Source organism: Oncorhynchus keta, chromosome 4 (assembly GCF_023373465.1).
Source record: "Oncorhynchus keta strain PuntledgeMale-10-30-2019 chromosome 4, Oket_V2, whole genome shotgun sequence".
NCBI lineage: Eukaryota > Metazoa > Chordata > Actinopteri > Salmoniformes > Salmonidae > Oncorhynchus > Oncorhynchus keta.
In genome coordinates, this window is record NC_068424.1 from 21,891,470 (window position 1) to 21,908,429 (window position 16,960).

At 46.4% G+C, this 16,960-nt stretch overlaps 1 protein-coding gene across 50 annotated transcripts in view; it reads right to left on the minus strand.

The window, feature by feature from the left end:
- Nucleotides 1–16,960, minus strand: part of LOC118382678 (receptor-type tyrosine-protein phosphatase mu) — a 321,821-nt gene that overhangs the window by 139,341 nt on the left and 165,520 nt on the right. For all 50 annotated transcript variants that reach the window (XR_008105268.1, XR_008105127.1, XR_008105158.1 and 47 more), the window contains exon 8: nucleotides 859–1,167. Coding sequence is in view for 1 of the 50 variants with exons in the window: in XM_052503964.1 (XP_052359924.1) it covers nucleotides 859–1,167 (309 nt within the window). In the remaining 49 variants the exon portion in view is untranslated. The remainder of the gene's footprint in view (nucleotides 1–858; nucleotides 1,168–16,960) is intronic.

Sequence of the window (16,960 nt, forward strand, 5' to 3'; positions counted from 1 at the left end):
TTGTAGCTCAGTTGGTAGAGCATGGCGCTTGTAACGCCAGGGTAGTGGGTTCGATTCCCGGGACCACCCATACATAGAATGTATGCACACATGACTGTAAGTCGCTTTGGATAAAAGCGTCTGCTAAATGGCATATTATTATTATTATTATTATTATTATTATAATTCCATTCGAGGTCTTTTGAACGTTTGATATCAATTTGAATAACCTCCAAAGGGCTATTGAGGAGCAGATGGCCTTGAGCGCCAAAGGAGGAAGTAGATGTAGTTGAAGGTAATGTAAGTGCTTTCAAATAACTATCTTTCCCTTATTGAAACACAAGCCCTCATGCTTTTGTGCTCTCTTAGACCCCAATGATGACATTGAAAGGCTGAATGTTGGAAGTGTTGGCAGGGCAGAGTTGGGATCAACTCTATTTAAATTCTTAGAAGCTTTCTCTATTTTTTCCTTTCCCTTTCCCGCTCCCTCCCCCATTTCCTTCCCTCCCCCATCTCCTTCCCTCTCTCCTCTTCCCATTCTCTCTCTCCTCTTCCCATTCTCTCTCTCCTCTTCCCATTCTCTCTCTCCTCTTCCCATTCTCTCTCTTCCCCAGACCTCTGCCCCATCCTCTCTCACGCACGTTCTCTCTCTATCTCCCCCCCCACCCTCTCACCCCCCACCCCCCGTCACCCTGTCACCCCCCCACTTGCTCGCTCCCCCCCCCCACCCCCACGCTCTCCCAAACCCCCCACCTGCTCGCTCTCCCCACCCCCACACCTGCTCGCTCCCCCCCCACCTGCTCGCTCTCCCCACCCACCACGCTCTCCCCACCCACTCTCTTTCCCCCCCACCCGGTCTCCCTCTTTTGGAGCACCCACCATCCTCATCGGTCAGCACGCCTACGTTCGTGCTCTGCTTGATGCCTTCTGGGTTCCTCAGCACCAGCTTGACACTGACATTGGTGTAGGGCGACAGGTTCCGGATGGTGTGCTGCGGAGCCACACTCAGCGTGTCGTAGCACACCTCCTCCCGGGTCTCCTCCTTGCCGCCGGCCCGGTAGCGGTACTGAACAGTCAGGTTGTAGCTGTGGCAGCGGGTCACGTTGTAGCCGAAGGGCTCCCAGCGCACTGTGATCTGCTTGGACTTGATGTCCACCACCTCCAGTCTTCGGGGACCGTGCATGGGGTCTTTAAAGAAGGGGACAGGAGGGGAAAAGTTAGTCAATCATAAAGATAACATCAACACTAATTTATCGCAGCCTGTGTCAAACATGGAGATTATTAAACGTATTTAAAACATTTTTACCATTATTTTAATATAGCTTTTTGTTATCTAAAGACTAGGAATGTTGGCAAGCATAAAAAACAACATCCCAATCCTCCTACCTACCCATCCTTTACCTGCTGTGGCACTGTGTAACCACCTAGTCTCCCCGCTCTGACTGGGAATGGTAATGGTCCCACCACTGATGCTTGGGGTACCCCCACTCTGACAGGAAATAGGACATGTTCCCAACACTTCTGTCCAGACAGTCACCCCAGGCCCTCTAGAACCCATCAGGTCTAATAAGAGAGCCATGGTTCCTGCTCTATCTGATCTCTACTCTCTCCCATGTTAAGTGAAGGCAGCCACACACAGCACTGTAATAGGATACATTTCCATCCTGGGTTAAATTGGCAGTCCATCTCTGTGGAATTTAGCGCTCTAACACTTAAGAGTTACATGAGCCATGCTGCTCTCGGACCACGGGAGCCACCAGATAGGCAATTTGGCAAGCCCGGGTGGACTCTGATAAGGAGACCAAGTTCCAATTGAAGCTGGATGGGAACCATGAGTGTGCAAAACCCATTCAATTGTACTTGTATAATCCTCTCCATGTCCACCAACAAAGATTAGGTCAGAGACAAAACCTGTGAGGTTTAATGCCATGGCAACAAAGACAGAAAAGGACATGCCAAGTGGTTTAACATTGTCCACTTCTGTTTCTGCTGACATTGAGAGGACATCTTGAAAAAACATGCAGCTCATGGACGGGACTCTATTTTGTCCTGGGTTTATATGAATATCCAAGTATCTAAGTATAGAGTCCATTTTTAAAATGTGTATTTCTATTCGGAGCACGAGGGAGCCGAGATTAAAATAAAGGGTCTGGGAGCACCTTTTAATCAGCAGTCTTGTAATAAAGCTCTCAGGGAAGGCGTTTTACAGGCAGAAATCAGATTCTGACAAGCCAGTCACTCGCACTCCTTAGATTTATGGCATTAATCACTAAAATCAGAACCTTCCGCACTTCCAGAAAGGTCTCTGTGAAGTCATCAACTTTTAACTTCAGCTGAATGGAGAAGTACAGCCAACTACATGCATCACAGAGATGATCAGACAAAAGAGATGGATGAAAGGATATCTAACAGCACTCTTACTCTATTTTTACACTTCCTTTTGCAGTTTTGCGCAACATCCCAAAGGAGTAAGACCTTTCTGATTACGACAGACTAATCCACTAATCTCCTATTGTCTGTTATGTAGATTTTGATCAATCAAATATTGTCCAAGGCTTAGATTCCACCATAGTAATCCCACATTTGGCTGGATATTTTCATCTCTTCAATCATGTCCCGTTTCCACTAAACAAAAGTAGGATATAGGGAGGATGAGGAGTATTTTCCAAGAATACAGACATAAGCTAGCAGATAACCTCTCTATTCAATTTCCTAAACACAGGATCAGAGCGCTGTGTTGTGGAAATGTGTGAAGGTGATATACCGTGAGAGGAAAGCAAGGTCACACTCACTGTTATGGGGAGAAAGACGACTATGGCTGACCTCCCACCTAGAGCCACTCCAACTGAGGAATGTCAAGAGAAGAGGGGGAGAAACGCTATACCACAGGCTTAGTACTGCAAGCGTGTGTGAGGAGGACACGTGTGCAAGTCAGAACCAAACCCTGCGTTCATCTTTCGTGGTGTTCAACATTAGCTTGTAGGCCAAAGCATGCTCATTACAACGCAATACTGAGTGTAAGATTAAAGCACAAATCAATGCTTCATTGAAATACCTCTTAATATCACTGAGTACGCTGCAAGGCTCAACCCTTTGTTCTACGAAATCAAAGACGTAGATTTCAAGAGGACAGGGATGTCTTTGTATTCGAGAGCAGCATTGTGGGAGAAAAAAGGAGAAGGGGGGCGAAAATTGCCACACAAAAGACACATCCTCTCTTCTTTCCTCGACTGTTGATGCGATTGAGAGAGCTTGAGAGCTTCTGTGGGCTGAACTAAAAGCTTCTTTGGCGCGTGGCTGCATCTATCACACAACAAACTCCCGGTGCTGATAAAAATGGGGGACAGTTGCGGTGCAGGTGTGGGACTTAAAAATGCCAACAGTGTATTTTCTGTTCCCTCTAGTCTTTGATGCATATCCAAAGGGCCTGTGAGTGGTCTCGGAAGAGCAGGCTAGCATGTCTCTGGTGATGACAGTCGGGTTACATTGGTCTGTGACTCTTTGGTTTAGGTACTGTTGAGTACAGGCAGCCAGCCTGATAATGCAAGGACAGAGATGGACACTGTTGGCCATTCATAACTCCCCTCAGTTGATCAGGAAGACAATTGTCCTCCAATATACTAAAAATATATATTAATAGGAAGTGCTGGTGGAATTGTGCCAGATATCTCCATTTCACCTCATAAGTACAATAGTTTCAATGCACTATTCAGTTGACATCACATGAACATAGCTGATGACAAAGCACCATCTATCATCTGTGATTCCATGGTCTACTCACCTACACAGCATTCACTCACCGAACCCCACTTGGCTCTTAAAAGCTAGGATTGAGGATAGGTACCTCTCGCTAAACCACAGTTTTCAAGTCTCCAGTGCACTTTCCCATTGTACTCGTACGACTGTGCAATCCAGAGCCCATTGTGTGTAACATTGTCACCGTTCTAAACGGTAATCACTGGCTTAACTGACAGGGAGCTCAGCTGGATAGTAGGCCTGAGGAGTCTTCCACTGCACATCTAGTCTCCTTCACTATTCAGGAGCTGCAGCTTAAGTGTCCGCCGATGCTGCGAGACATTCAAAGTAATCCAGGAGGCGAGAGCACAATGGCAATTGGGCCTCGCCGCAGAAGAGTGCTTACTGTTTCCTTTATGTGTTGATTGCGCATAGAAAAACATAACTTTGAATACTTGAAAGCATAATTGGAGCACTTCGGCATAATACCACTGAAAATGTCCCAATGGAAAGCCGGAGAGCAAAAAACATTTTTGGGGTCAAAAGTTCCTTTTCAAAAGGATAATAATAATGAATAATGATGAATTAGATAAGGGTAAAAACCCTGGTGACAGAGGTGTAGGATGAAACCTACATCAGAACAACAATTCCAATCAGGAAACAGAAGAGGAGACAAAAATGTTTCTCTCTCTCCACAGCCCATGAAATGTTACAGCTGTGAATGAGGCATGAGTTTGTGAGAGGCAGAGGGAAAGAAAAGGGGGAGAGAGAGAGAACTACACTACATGACCAAAAGTATGTGGACACCTACTCATTGAACATCTCATTCCAAAATCATGAGTTGGTCCCCCCTCATTAACACAGAGTTGGTCCCCCCTTTGCTGCTATAACACCCACCACTCTTATGGGAAGGCTTTCCACAAGATGTTGGAACACTGATGCGGGGATTTGCTTCCATTCAGCCACAAGAGCATTAGTGAGATCGGGCACCGACGTTGGGCGATTAGGCCTGTGGCTCACAGTCGGCGTTCCAATTAATCCCAAAGGTGTCCGATGGGGTAGAGGTCAGGGCTCTGTGCAGGCCAGTCAAGTTCTTCCACACCGATCTCGACAAACCATTTCTGTATGGACCTCGTTTTGTGCACGGGGCATTGTCATGCTGAAACAGGAAAGGGGCTTCCCCAACCTGTTGCCACAAAATTGGAAGCACAGAATTCTCTAGAATGCAATTGTATGCTGAAGCATTAATATACTCAGCAAAAAAAAGAAAGTGTCCTTTTCAGGACCCTGTCTTCCAAAGATAATTAGTAAAAATAATTAGTAAAAATCCAAATAACTTCACAGATCTTCATTGTAAAGGGTTTAAACACTGTTTCCCATGCTTGTTCAATGAACCATAAACAATTAATGAACAAGCACCTGTGGAACGGTCTTCAAGACACTAACAGTTCAATTGCCTACCTTCTGTAAGGTCACAGTTATGAAAAAACTTAAGAAACTAAAGAGGCCTTTCTATTGCCCAGGGTCCCTGCTCATGTGCGTGAATGTGCCTTAGGCATGCTTCAAGGAGGCACGAGGACTGCAGATGTGGCCAGGGCATTAAATTGCAATGCCCGTACTGTGAGACGCCTAAGACAGCGCTACAGGGAGATGGGACGGACAGCTGATCGTCCTCGCAGTGGCAGACCACGTGTAACAACACCTGCACAGGAACGGTACAGCCGAACATCACACCTGCAGGACAGGTACAGGATGGCAACAACAACTGCCCGAGTAACACCAGGAACGCACAATCCCTCCATCAGTGCTCAGCATGTCCGCAATAGGCTGAGAGATTCTGGTCTGAGGCCTTGTAGGCCTGTTGTAAGGCAGGTCCTCACCAGACATCACAGGCAACAACGTTGCCTATGGGCACAAACCCACCGTCACTGGACCACAGGACTGGCAAAAAGTGCTCTTCACTGACGAGTCGCAGTTTTGTCTCAACAGGGTTGATGGTTGGATTCACGTTTATCGTCGAAGGGATTCGCGTTTATCGTCGAAGGAATGAGCGTTACACCGAGGCCTGTACACTGGAGCGGGATCAATTTGGAGGTGGAGAGTCCGTCATGGTCTGGGGCGGTGTGTCACAGCATCATCGGACTGAGCTTGTTGTCATTGCAGGCAATCTCAACGCTGTGCGTTACAGGGAAGACATCCTCCTCCCTCATGTGGTACCCTTCCTGCATGCTCATCCTGACATGACCATCCAGCATGACAATGCCACCAGCCTTCTGTGCGGGATTTTCTGCAAGACAGTAATGTCAGTGTTCTGCCATCGAAGAGCCCGGATCTCAATCCCATTGAGCACGTCTGGGACCTGTTGGATCGAAGGGTGAGGGCTAGGGCTATAGAATTATCCTGGAACTTGCAGGTGCCTTGGTGGAAGAGTGGGGTAACATCTCACAGCAAGAACTGGCACATCTGGTGCAGTACATGAGGAGGAGATGCACTGCAGTACTTAATGCAGCTGGTGGCCACACCAGATACTGACTGTTACTTTTGACCCCCCCTTTGTTCAGGGACACATTATTCAATTTCTGTTAGTCACATGTCTGTGGAACTTGTTCAGTTTATGTCTCAGTTGTTGAATCTTATGTTCATACAAATATTTGCACATGTCCCTTCACTGGAACTAAGGGGTCTAGCCCAAACCATTATTCCTCCTCCACCAAACTTTACAGTCAGCACTACGCATTGGGGCAGGTAGTATTCTCCTGGCATCCGCCAAACCCAGATTCGTTAGTCGGACTGCCAGATGATGAAGTGTGATTCATCACTCCAGAGAACACGTTTCCACTGCTCCACAGTCCAATAGTGGCAAGCTTTATACCACTCCAACCGACGCTTGGCATTGCGCATGGTGATCTTAGGCTTGTGTGCGGCTCCCGAACAAACAGTTCTCGTGCTGACGTTGCTTCCAGAGGCAGTTTGGAACTCGGTAGTGAGTGTTGCAACTGAGGACAGGCGATTTGTACGCGCAACGCACAACAGCAGTCCTGTTCTGTGAGCTTGTGTGGCCTACCACTTCACGGCTGAGCCATTGTTGCTCCTAGACGTTTCCACTTCACAATAACAGCACTTACAGTTGACCGGGGCAGCTCCAGCAGGGCAGAAATTTGATGAACTGACTTGTTGGAAATGTGGCATCACATGAGGGTACCACGTTGAATGTAACTGAGCTCTTCAGTAAGGCTATTCTACTGCCACTGTCTGTCTATGGAGATTGCATGGCGGTGTGCTCAATTTTATAAACCAGTCATCAACGGGTGTGGCTGATTTAGCTGAATCCACTCATTTGAAGGGGTGTCCACATACTTTTGTATATATAGTGTACCTTCAACAGGAGTTAGGGAAGTCTGGGGCCTTTGATAAAGAAAACACAGCCATCTAATCTGTGAGCAACCTTTTCAAAACCCTGGGGAGTGCTCCAAAACTGACGGCAGATCAAAGGGGGGAGTGATGGGGAGTGTTTAGAGGAGCAGTGCAATTACTGGATGGCTAACAACAGGAGCCCATTCACAGCTGATGTACAAATACTGTACAGTTCAGTCATGGCCAAAAGTTTTGGGAATGACACAAATATTAATTTTCACAAAGTCTGCTGCCTCAGTTTGTATGATGGCAAGTTGCATATACTCCAGAATGTTATGAAGAGTGATCAGATGAATTGCAAAGTCCCTCTTTGCCATGCAAATGAACTGAATACCCCAAAAAACATTTCCACTACATTTCAGCCCTGCCATAAAAGGACCAGCTGACACCATGTCAGTGATTCTCTCAACACAGTTGTGAGTGTTGACAAGGACAAGGCTGGAGATCACTCTGTCATGCTGACTGAGTTTGAATAACAGACTGGAAGCTTTAAAAGGAGGGTGGTGCTTGGAGTCATTGTTCTTCCTCTGTCAACCATGGTCACCTGCAAGGAAACACGTGCCGTCATCATTGCTTTGCACAAAAAGGGCTTCACAGGCAAGAATATTGTTGCCAGTAAGATTGCACCTAAATCAACCATTTATCGGATCATCACGAACTTCAAGGAGAGTGGTTCAATTGTTGTGAAGAAGGCTTCAGGGTGTCCAAGAAAGTCCAGCAAGTGCCAGTACCGTCTCCTAAAGTTGATTCAGCTGTGGGATGGGGGCACCACCAGTACAGAGCTTGCTCAGGAATGGCAGCAGGCAGGTGTGAGTGCATCTGCACGCACAGTGAGGTGAAGACTTTTGGAGGATGGCCTGGTGTCAAGAAGGGCAGCAAAGAAGCCACTTCTCTCCAGGAAAAACATCAGGGACAGACTGATATTCTGCAAAAGGTACAGGGATTGGACTGCTGAAGACCGGGGGAAAGTCATTTTCTCTGAGGAATCCCCTTTCCGATTGTTTGGGGCATCCGGAAAAAAGCTTGTCCGGAGAAGACAAGGTGAGCGCTACCATCAGTCCTGTGTCATGCCAACAGTAAAGCATCCTGAGACCATTCATGTGCTGGGTTGCGTCTCAGCCAAGGGAGTGGGCTCATTCACAATTTTGCCTAAGAACACAGCTATGAATAAAGAATGGTACCAACACATCCTCCAGTTTGGTGACGAACAATGCCTTTTCCAGCATGATGGAGCACCTTGCCATAAGGCAAAAGTGATAACTAAGTGGCTCGGGGAACAAAACATCGATATTTTGGGTCCATGGCCAGGACCTTAATCCCATTGAGAACTTGTGGTCAATCCTCAACAGGTGGGTGGACAAACAAAAACCCATAAATTCTGACAAACTCCAAGCATTGATTATGCAAGAATGGGCTGCCATCAGTCAGGATGTGGCCCAGAAGTTAATTGACAGCATGCCAGGGCGGATTACAGAGGTCTTGAAAAAGAAGGGTCAACACTGCAAATATTGACTCTTTGCATCAACTTCATGTAATTGTCGATAAAACCCTTTGACACTTGTGAAATGCTTGTAATTATATTTCAGTATTCCATAGTAACATCTGACAAAAATATCTAAAGACACTGAGGCAGCAGACTTTGTGAAAATGTATATTTGTCTCATTCTCAAAACGACTGTCTATGCCGTACCACTGAATCCTACTCAAAGAGAAAGAGCAAGGAGGGAGAATGAGACAGAGAGACGGAGAGAGAGAGAGAGAGAGAGAGAGAGGAGTGTAGGTAAAAAGAGAGCAAATTTGAGAGAAAAGAGAGCAGAGGAAGAATTGAAAGAGCCAAGAGGAAGAAAGAGTGAGAAAAAGAGAGTGATAGAAAGACAGATAAATATAGAGTTAGCCAAGAAAGAGAACGAGAGATAGATAGGCGAGCAAGGGAGTTGTGACAGTAAACAGCCCACAGGGCCTCTTACCCCTTTCCACCCATCAATCAATAACTCCAGCATTCCAGATATCTGGGAATTCATTCCCAGTCAAAGGGAGCGGTGTTGTGTACACTTCACTTATGTCCTGACCACAGCAATAATTCCGCCCCTTTCCAATTCCCCGAGCATCGAACAGACAGCGGTAAAACAATAATTAATGAATGCCCTATAGGATGACTCCTGACCCCAGCATGGAAGAAGAAGAGAAAGAGAGAGCGTCTCTCTATTAAAACCCAGAAAAGAGGGGGTCTATAATTGGCCATTTAGAGTGAGGTCAACATCTCAACCACACAGAGGAGACACTGGCGGCTGCACACAGTAGCTCCTGTCAGGCAGTGTACAAAGCAGTAGGGTCTGCATGGCCTAACACAACTTGGATATACTATCAGCAGAAAATGACTTCAAAACTAAGCATGTCACACCTTGCTATGACAAATATGAGGACAGAGATGACTGAATTCATATATACACTATCTATTCTATTGGGACAACCCACACATACACACACACACGTGCACGCACACACACCATCTCAGCCAGAAGGAGCGCCTGCCACTGTGTGGGTGACAGCCCAAATCAGCTGACCTTCTGTTTATGATCCCTCTTTCCCTCCCTCCACCATATCATCTCCTCTTCAGAGTGTCCCTCTTCCCCCCCAAGGAGCCATTTGCCCTTCAGACTTCACAAGCGCCTTCCTTTGCACAATGCACCCACCCGTCTGTCTGGCTGGATATCTGGAATACATTTTGAACACATTGACTTTCCCTCTTCCCACTACCTTGTAATTGATAGTGAGACAGTCAAAAGACTTAACAATCTTATCGATTAACCCGCGTTGCAGAAAAAAAAACTCCCACCAGACAAATCACGGTTTATTTACGCAGGTAATCAGCTGCTGGAAGTAATGTGTGTGTGTGTGTGTGTGTGTGTGTGTGTGTGTGTGTGTGTGTGTGTGTGTGTGTGTGTGTGTGTGTGTGTGTGTGTGTGTGTGTGTGTGTGTGTGTGTGTAGAGGAGAAAGCAAAGAGATTATCAGGTCTAGGAGTGTATTGTGAGTTGCTGATAAAGCCGAGAGACAGTATAAAGTAGGGCTCATGCTGCTATGCGGTTGTTGGTGGGTAAACAAATAGCCCAGTGACCAGACTGCAGGCAGGGAGATAAGGGCTAAAACTCCATGGCCACCAATGAAATACGGAGACTGAGATCAAAGTCAAACATACACGCACACAAACATGCGGACTCACACCTGTTGTCACAAACTTTCATGAAGGAAGACACACATTGACACGGACCAATACATGAAAGCATGTACTGGTCCACACAGGCAACCCCACACACCATCTGACCACTAGCGATAACTCTCTCTCGCTGTCGCTGTGTATATTGAACTACAGGCTCTTTTCTTCTTCAAGTCGCCTTTTATCGCAGTGAGAATGGTCCGGTTCAGTGTTATTAAGGCCAGATTTCAAATGATTAAAAGTGAGGAACACGTGGCAGGGCCCACTGTAAATCCTCCAGATATGGCGTATGATAAAACCTGTGCTCGCTCAGAGAAACAGAAACTGATCAAAAGAAGTGAGAGATACATCCTTCCTGTGAAAAAAAAGCTGGCGCAATTTCCACAAAACAAATGCTATCTTCGGTCCTTCAAAGACGCACCCCGTTAAAAGGAAACAAAACTCAGAAACGAGTCAAGAAAAATCTCACGTCACATCCTTGTCAAACGACTTCCACACATATCGCTCTCAGACAACAGGCCTAGGTCCTCCTTCCTTCCCTCCCTACCACCCCTCCCTCCTCTCTCCTCTCTTCTCTCCCCCTACCATCTCCTGCTCTCCGCCGTCTCCCCCCCCTCTCTATTTGTGGGGAGAACTATTGAGGTTGGGCCGGTTGGTGAATACGTTTCTGGTTCGCTGAAAGTGTGGAGGAATTGCCGGCTGGCCAGGCAGAGAAATCAAATTAGCCGGGTAGTAACATGCGTTCGCTACATTGGAAATTCACACCAGCCGTGCTGGAGGAGCGTGAGGAGAGGGGGGGGGTCAGTTTCTCTGGCAGAGGAGAAATGTCATGACTGAAAGAGTGAGAGGAGAGAGAGTGAGATCGAGATTGTGAGAAATTAGGGTGAAATAGGGGAGGCGGAGAAGAGAGGGTCAGTGAGAGAATGGCTTGACATCTGTTGGGACATGACAGTCTCCCTCTGGGGTAATAGAGACTGCTGGCAATGGCTGTGGAAAACAGGGATTTGAGTCTGCCTTAAACACGCAGACACACACCGCATTACACATGCACAATATGTTTACAGTAAGACAGGAGGTTATGGGAGAAAAACAAGTGGCGAGGAAGGGTGGTGGGAGAGTATTGAAGCGCAAACCGCTCTCAATGGATATTAAGTTACAAAGTTGTGCACATTTTTTCTTGAACACACCAAATTTTCCCTCAAAAATTCAATAACTGTATGCTTGAGTATGGCGGAAAGTGTGCCTGTGTGTGAGCGCATGCACATGTCTGTGTGTCTGAATAGGATTGGAGGTTTAAAGAACGTCCATCCATCTCTTTCCCAGAGGGCACCAAGGTCCTCTTAACCATCCTCTCCAATCACCAGAGAACCAATCCACGCTCTCCCGCTCACGTAATAGCCAAATAGCTTGGAGAGCCCGAACACGACGAGCCTTCTTTGACACACCTGTCATAGAATTATACAAAATGGCGGGTCAGGGGCCAAGGTTGCTCGTCGGAGGAGAAGATGGATGAAGCCTATTACCCCGGCCTTAAACCTCCAGGTAGGGACATCCCTGAATGGCAGAGGGAGGGATGGATGGGGAGAGGAATGATGCTGCCAGAGAATTGATATTCATCGCATTTCAGGGTCGGCAGGGGTGGGATTTTCGGCCTTACCCCCCACTTGTACTAGTATAATCAAATCATTTCAAAAGGTGCAATATGCAGAACTCACTCCGCCATTTCCTGGTTGCTAAAATTCTAATAGTTCGCCTAATTTCAGTTTATATGACAAAACAGAGCAAGTATAGTGTAGAGAATAATTGTCCCATCTAAACCGCTGAAATATATTTACTATAACCAACAATATAGTATATTCAGCTGTTTGAAGCTGGTGTACAAAACCGAAAGCATCACAATTATTCAATTTTATAACAACAGTAAGGAATGTATAAAGTGTGTAAGCCAGAGAAAAACATCTGTAGCGCAGCTGTAGCATAGCACAGAGTTAGCATGATGTAGCTAGCATAGTGTAGTGTGGTGCATCTTTCTACCTAAGCTCCCTTCTGCTGTGGGCAGTGTTACGGAGCAGCAGCAGGCCTCTTGTGATGCACTAAGTGCTCTGGGAGGGAGAATAAAGGTATTAGTCCCGGATGAGAGGAAACAAATTGGCCGTGTCTGTGGCAGCCACGCTCCTACCCCGACACAGGGGTGTGTGTGGTTTAGTGTGTGTGAGCGAGCAAGAAAGGCAGCCAGTTCATCCTGCATGCAGACTCCAAAGCCTTGCACTAAATGTCAGCCTCAATTCTCAAGCTCATCCTGGATTTTGCGTTAGAAGAACAATTGATAGAACGATAGAGTTGGTCCCACCTCCACTCTTCTGGGAAGGCTTTTCACTAGATGTTGGAACATTGCTGCAGGGACTTACTTCCATTCAGCCACAAGAGCATTAGTGAGGTCGGGCACTGATGATGGGCGATTAGGCCTGGCTCGCAGTCGGCGTTTCAATTCATCCCAAAGGTGTCCGATGGGGTAGAGGTCAGGGCTCTGTGCAGGCCAGGCAAATGTTTCCACACCAATCTCGACAAACTATTTCTGTATTGAACTCGCTTCGTGCACGGGGGCATTGTCATGGTGAAACAGGAAAGGGCTTTCCCCAAACTGTTGCTACAATGTTGGAAGCACAGAATCGTCTGGAATGTCATTGTATGCCACTTCACAGTTGGCAATATGCATTGGGGCAGGTAGCGTTCTCCTGGCATCCGCCAAACCCAGATTCATCCGTCGGACCGCCAGATGGTGAAGCATGATTCATCACATCCAGGGAACGCGTTTCCACTGCTCCAGAGTCCAATGGCAGTGACCTTTACACCACTCCAGCCGACACTTGACATTGCGCATGGTGATCTTAGCCTTGTGTGCGGCTGCTCGGCCATCGAAACCCAGCTCCCGACAAACAGTTCTTGTGCTGACGTTGCTTCCAGAGGCAGTTTGGAACTTGGCATTGAGTGTTACATTCAAGAACAGGATTTTTTTTTTTAGGAGCAACTCGGCGGCCCTATTCTGTGAGCTTGTGTGGCCTACCACTTTGCGGCTGAGCAGTTGTTGCTTCCACTTCACAATAACAGCACTTACAGTTGACCGGGCAGATCTAGCAGGGCAGAAATTTGATGAACTGACTTGTTGGAAAGGTGGCATCCTATAACGGGGCCACGTTGAAAGTCACTGAGCTCTTCAGTAAGGCCATTCTACTGCCAATGCTTGTCTGCGGAGATTACATGGCTGTGTGCTCGATGTTATACACCTGTCAGCAATGGGTGTGGCTGAAATAGCTGAATCCACTAATTTGAAGGGGTGTCCACATACTTTTGTATATATAGTGTAGATCGATAGATAACTTGTAAACTTGTCTGGTTCTCCCCTTAGGAGGTCTTCATAGCTGTTCTGGTCCAGCACAGGGAGAGACAACACTGTTTGACTGACAGCCGTCCTCTTTTTCATACCCGGCGAGATGTGTGATACGCTGTCAGACCCCTGCACAGCCTAGCAGCACAGATTCTCACGGGTGCGTTCGAGCGTTCCGGAGACTAAACTCCGGTGCAGGCGAGCGGAGAGGGAGATGGCGAGATGTCACTGATTCTTTCCAGGGATACCAGAGACACAGAGGAACAGCTGTTGTCACTGAGACCAGTTGTCTGTGTGTGGTTGCGTGTGTGTGTAAGGAGTGCTTTAAAAAAAATAAAGGAGTTTAGTATCGACAACAACAGGAAGAGTGTTGTTCCGCTTGGAAGTGCGTTTCATGTTGGTGTACCTCCGTCCTGATCTCACTGTCACTCATCTCTACTATTGTGCTATTCACTTCAGAGTAGCTCGGCACACACACACACACATTTATTGTTTTTTGAAAACCCTTGTAAAAAGAGCGAGAGACAGAATGATTTCAACAGTATCAACACAGCCATCTGGGTAATGGCATCCGGCTTTCATCCTTATCAAAGCCCCGCTTCAGATCAGGTGGAAGCAGCCAATAATGACGGCTTTTTGACAACCGACAATCAAAACTCAATTACTCTCCGTGAGTGCTCTCCTGTATACCGCTATCCATCCCCTCTTCTCCTCTCCCCCTGATCTTCCCCTATTCATAACGGTAGGAGGACACAGAGGCACATCTGCTACTAAAACCACCAATCCCATTTTGTACATACACCCCATGGTTTAGAGGTTCTATAACCAATATTGGTGGTTGTATTGAGGTGTGTGTGTGTGTGTGTGTGTGTGTGTGTGTGTGTGTGTGTGTGTGTGTGTGTGTGTGTGTGTGTGTGTGTGTGTGTGTGTGTGTGTGTGTGTGTGTGTGTGTGTGTGTGGCTCCTCATCCATTGTAGTGAACGGCTTTAAAGCGTCACCCTTGGTGAAGTCAGAGTCACCATTACATTGGTGGTGAGCGCGAGAGCCTGGACGTGACACCTGCAGCTCATTAAAAGATGCAGACTGGGAGCCGAGGGAGGGGAAGTTTACAAATTACCAGATGAATATGTTGTGGAACACATCCTCTTCTTCCATCATCCCACTAGGGTCTGTCAGTGTAACTCCATTTATTATTCATGTTATTACATGACATATTAACAACACCTCAATTAAGGAGACATCTCTCACCATCACACCGTGTCATCGCTAAAACAAGATAAGACTTAAAAGGATTCATGCCGTGTTATTGTTGAAATAAATGGCTTGTCCGAGTCTGTCAAATAAGGCAAAGCACACACCAGCTTCCAGACGTTTTCTGTCTTTCTGAATTAAGTGCCGCGACCACAGTGATGTGACGATGGACTGACCACACACATGTAGAGACTGACGGGATGGAAGGATGGATGAATAGATGGAGGGAGGAGAAGTGTCAGCTCCATTCATCCTCTCTCCCTGACACGGCTCTGCAGAGCGAGACGAGACATGTTTCAAATCTGTTCTCATCAGGAAGAGGCCATGTTTCCTCTAAAGGTCAGACCCCTGGACTGGCAGAGCTGTGTGCGTGCCTTCATGTGCAACAACCTCTCCCTCAACATCAGCAAGACAAAGGAGCTGATCGTGGACTACAGGAAACGGAGGCCCCCATCCACATGGATGGGGCTGTAGGTCGAGAGTTTAAAGTTCCTCGGTGTCCACATCACTAAGGAATTATCATGGTCCACACACGTGAAGAGGGCATGACTCCCCCTCAGGAGGTTGAAAAGATTTGGCATGGGTCCGCAGATCCACAAAAAGATCTACAGCTGCACCATTGAGAGCATCTTGACTGGCTGTATAGCCGCTTGGTATAGCAACTGCTTGGTATCCAACCACAAGGTGCTTCAGGAAGTAGTGCGTACGGTCCAGTAAATCACTGGGGCCGGGCTACCTGCCATCCAGGACCATTAAACCAGGCGGTGTCAAAGTTAGGCCCTTAAAATTGTCAAATAAAATTGTTGTACTTTTTAACTGCATTGTTGGGAACGGGTTCACTTGTTGTATTCGGCGCATTTGACAAATAACATTTGATTTGATATGATGCTGTTACTGTTTATTATCTATTCCGTTGCTTAGTCACTTTATCCCTACCTATTTGTACAGTTGAAGTCAGATGTTTACATACACTTAGGTTGGAGTCATTAACACTCATTCTTCAACCACTCCACAAATTTCTTGTTAACAAACTATAGTTTTGGCAAGTCGGTTAGGACGTCTACTTTGTGCATGACACAAGTAATTTTTCCAACAACTGTTTACAGACAGATTATTTAACCTATAATTCAATGAATCACAATTCCAGTGGGTCAGAAGTTTACATACACTAAGTTGACTGTGCATTTAACTTCTTTGGGACTGGGGGGCAGTATTGAGTAACTTAGATGAATAAGGTGCCCAGAGTAAACGGCCTGCTACTCAGGCCCAGTTGCTAATATATGCATATTATTAGTAGTATTGGATAGAAAACTCTGAAGTTTCTAAAATTGTTTGAATGATGTCTGTGAGTATAACAGTACTCAATATACTCAATCCCCCCCCCCCCAAAAAAAAAGATTTAGATGCAAGTGGCTGTTCCACTGGATGTCATAAGGTGTATGCACCAATTTGTAAGTCGCTCTGGATAAGAGCGTCTGCTAAATGACTTAAATGTAAATGTAAATGTAAATATGGCAGGCAAAAACCTGAGAAAAAATCCAACCAGGAAGTGGGAAATCTGAGGTTTGTAGTTTTTCAAGTCATTGCCTATACGGTGTCTATGGGGTCATATTGCACTTCCTAAGGCTTCCACTAGATGTCAACAGTCTATAGAAAGTTGTTTGAAGGAGGGGGGAATGAGAGCTGATTGAGTCAGGGGTCTGGCAGAGTGCCATGAGCTGAACAAGTAAGAGTTAGCTGCGTTCCATTGCCTTTCTACAGACAAAGGAATTCTCCGGTTGAAACATTATTGAAGATTTATGATAAAAACATCCTAAAGATTGATTCTATACATTGTTTGACATGTTTCTACAAACTGTAATATTACTTTTCGTCTGAACTTTCGCCTGGACTTGCCCGTGCCTCGTGAGTTTGGATTGTGTACTAAACGCGCGAACAAAAGGGAGGTATTTGGACATAAATGATGAACAAAACAAACATT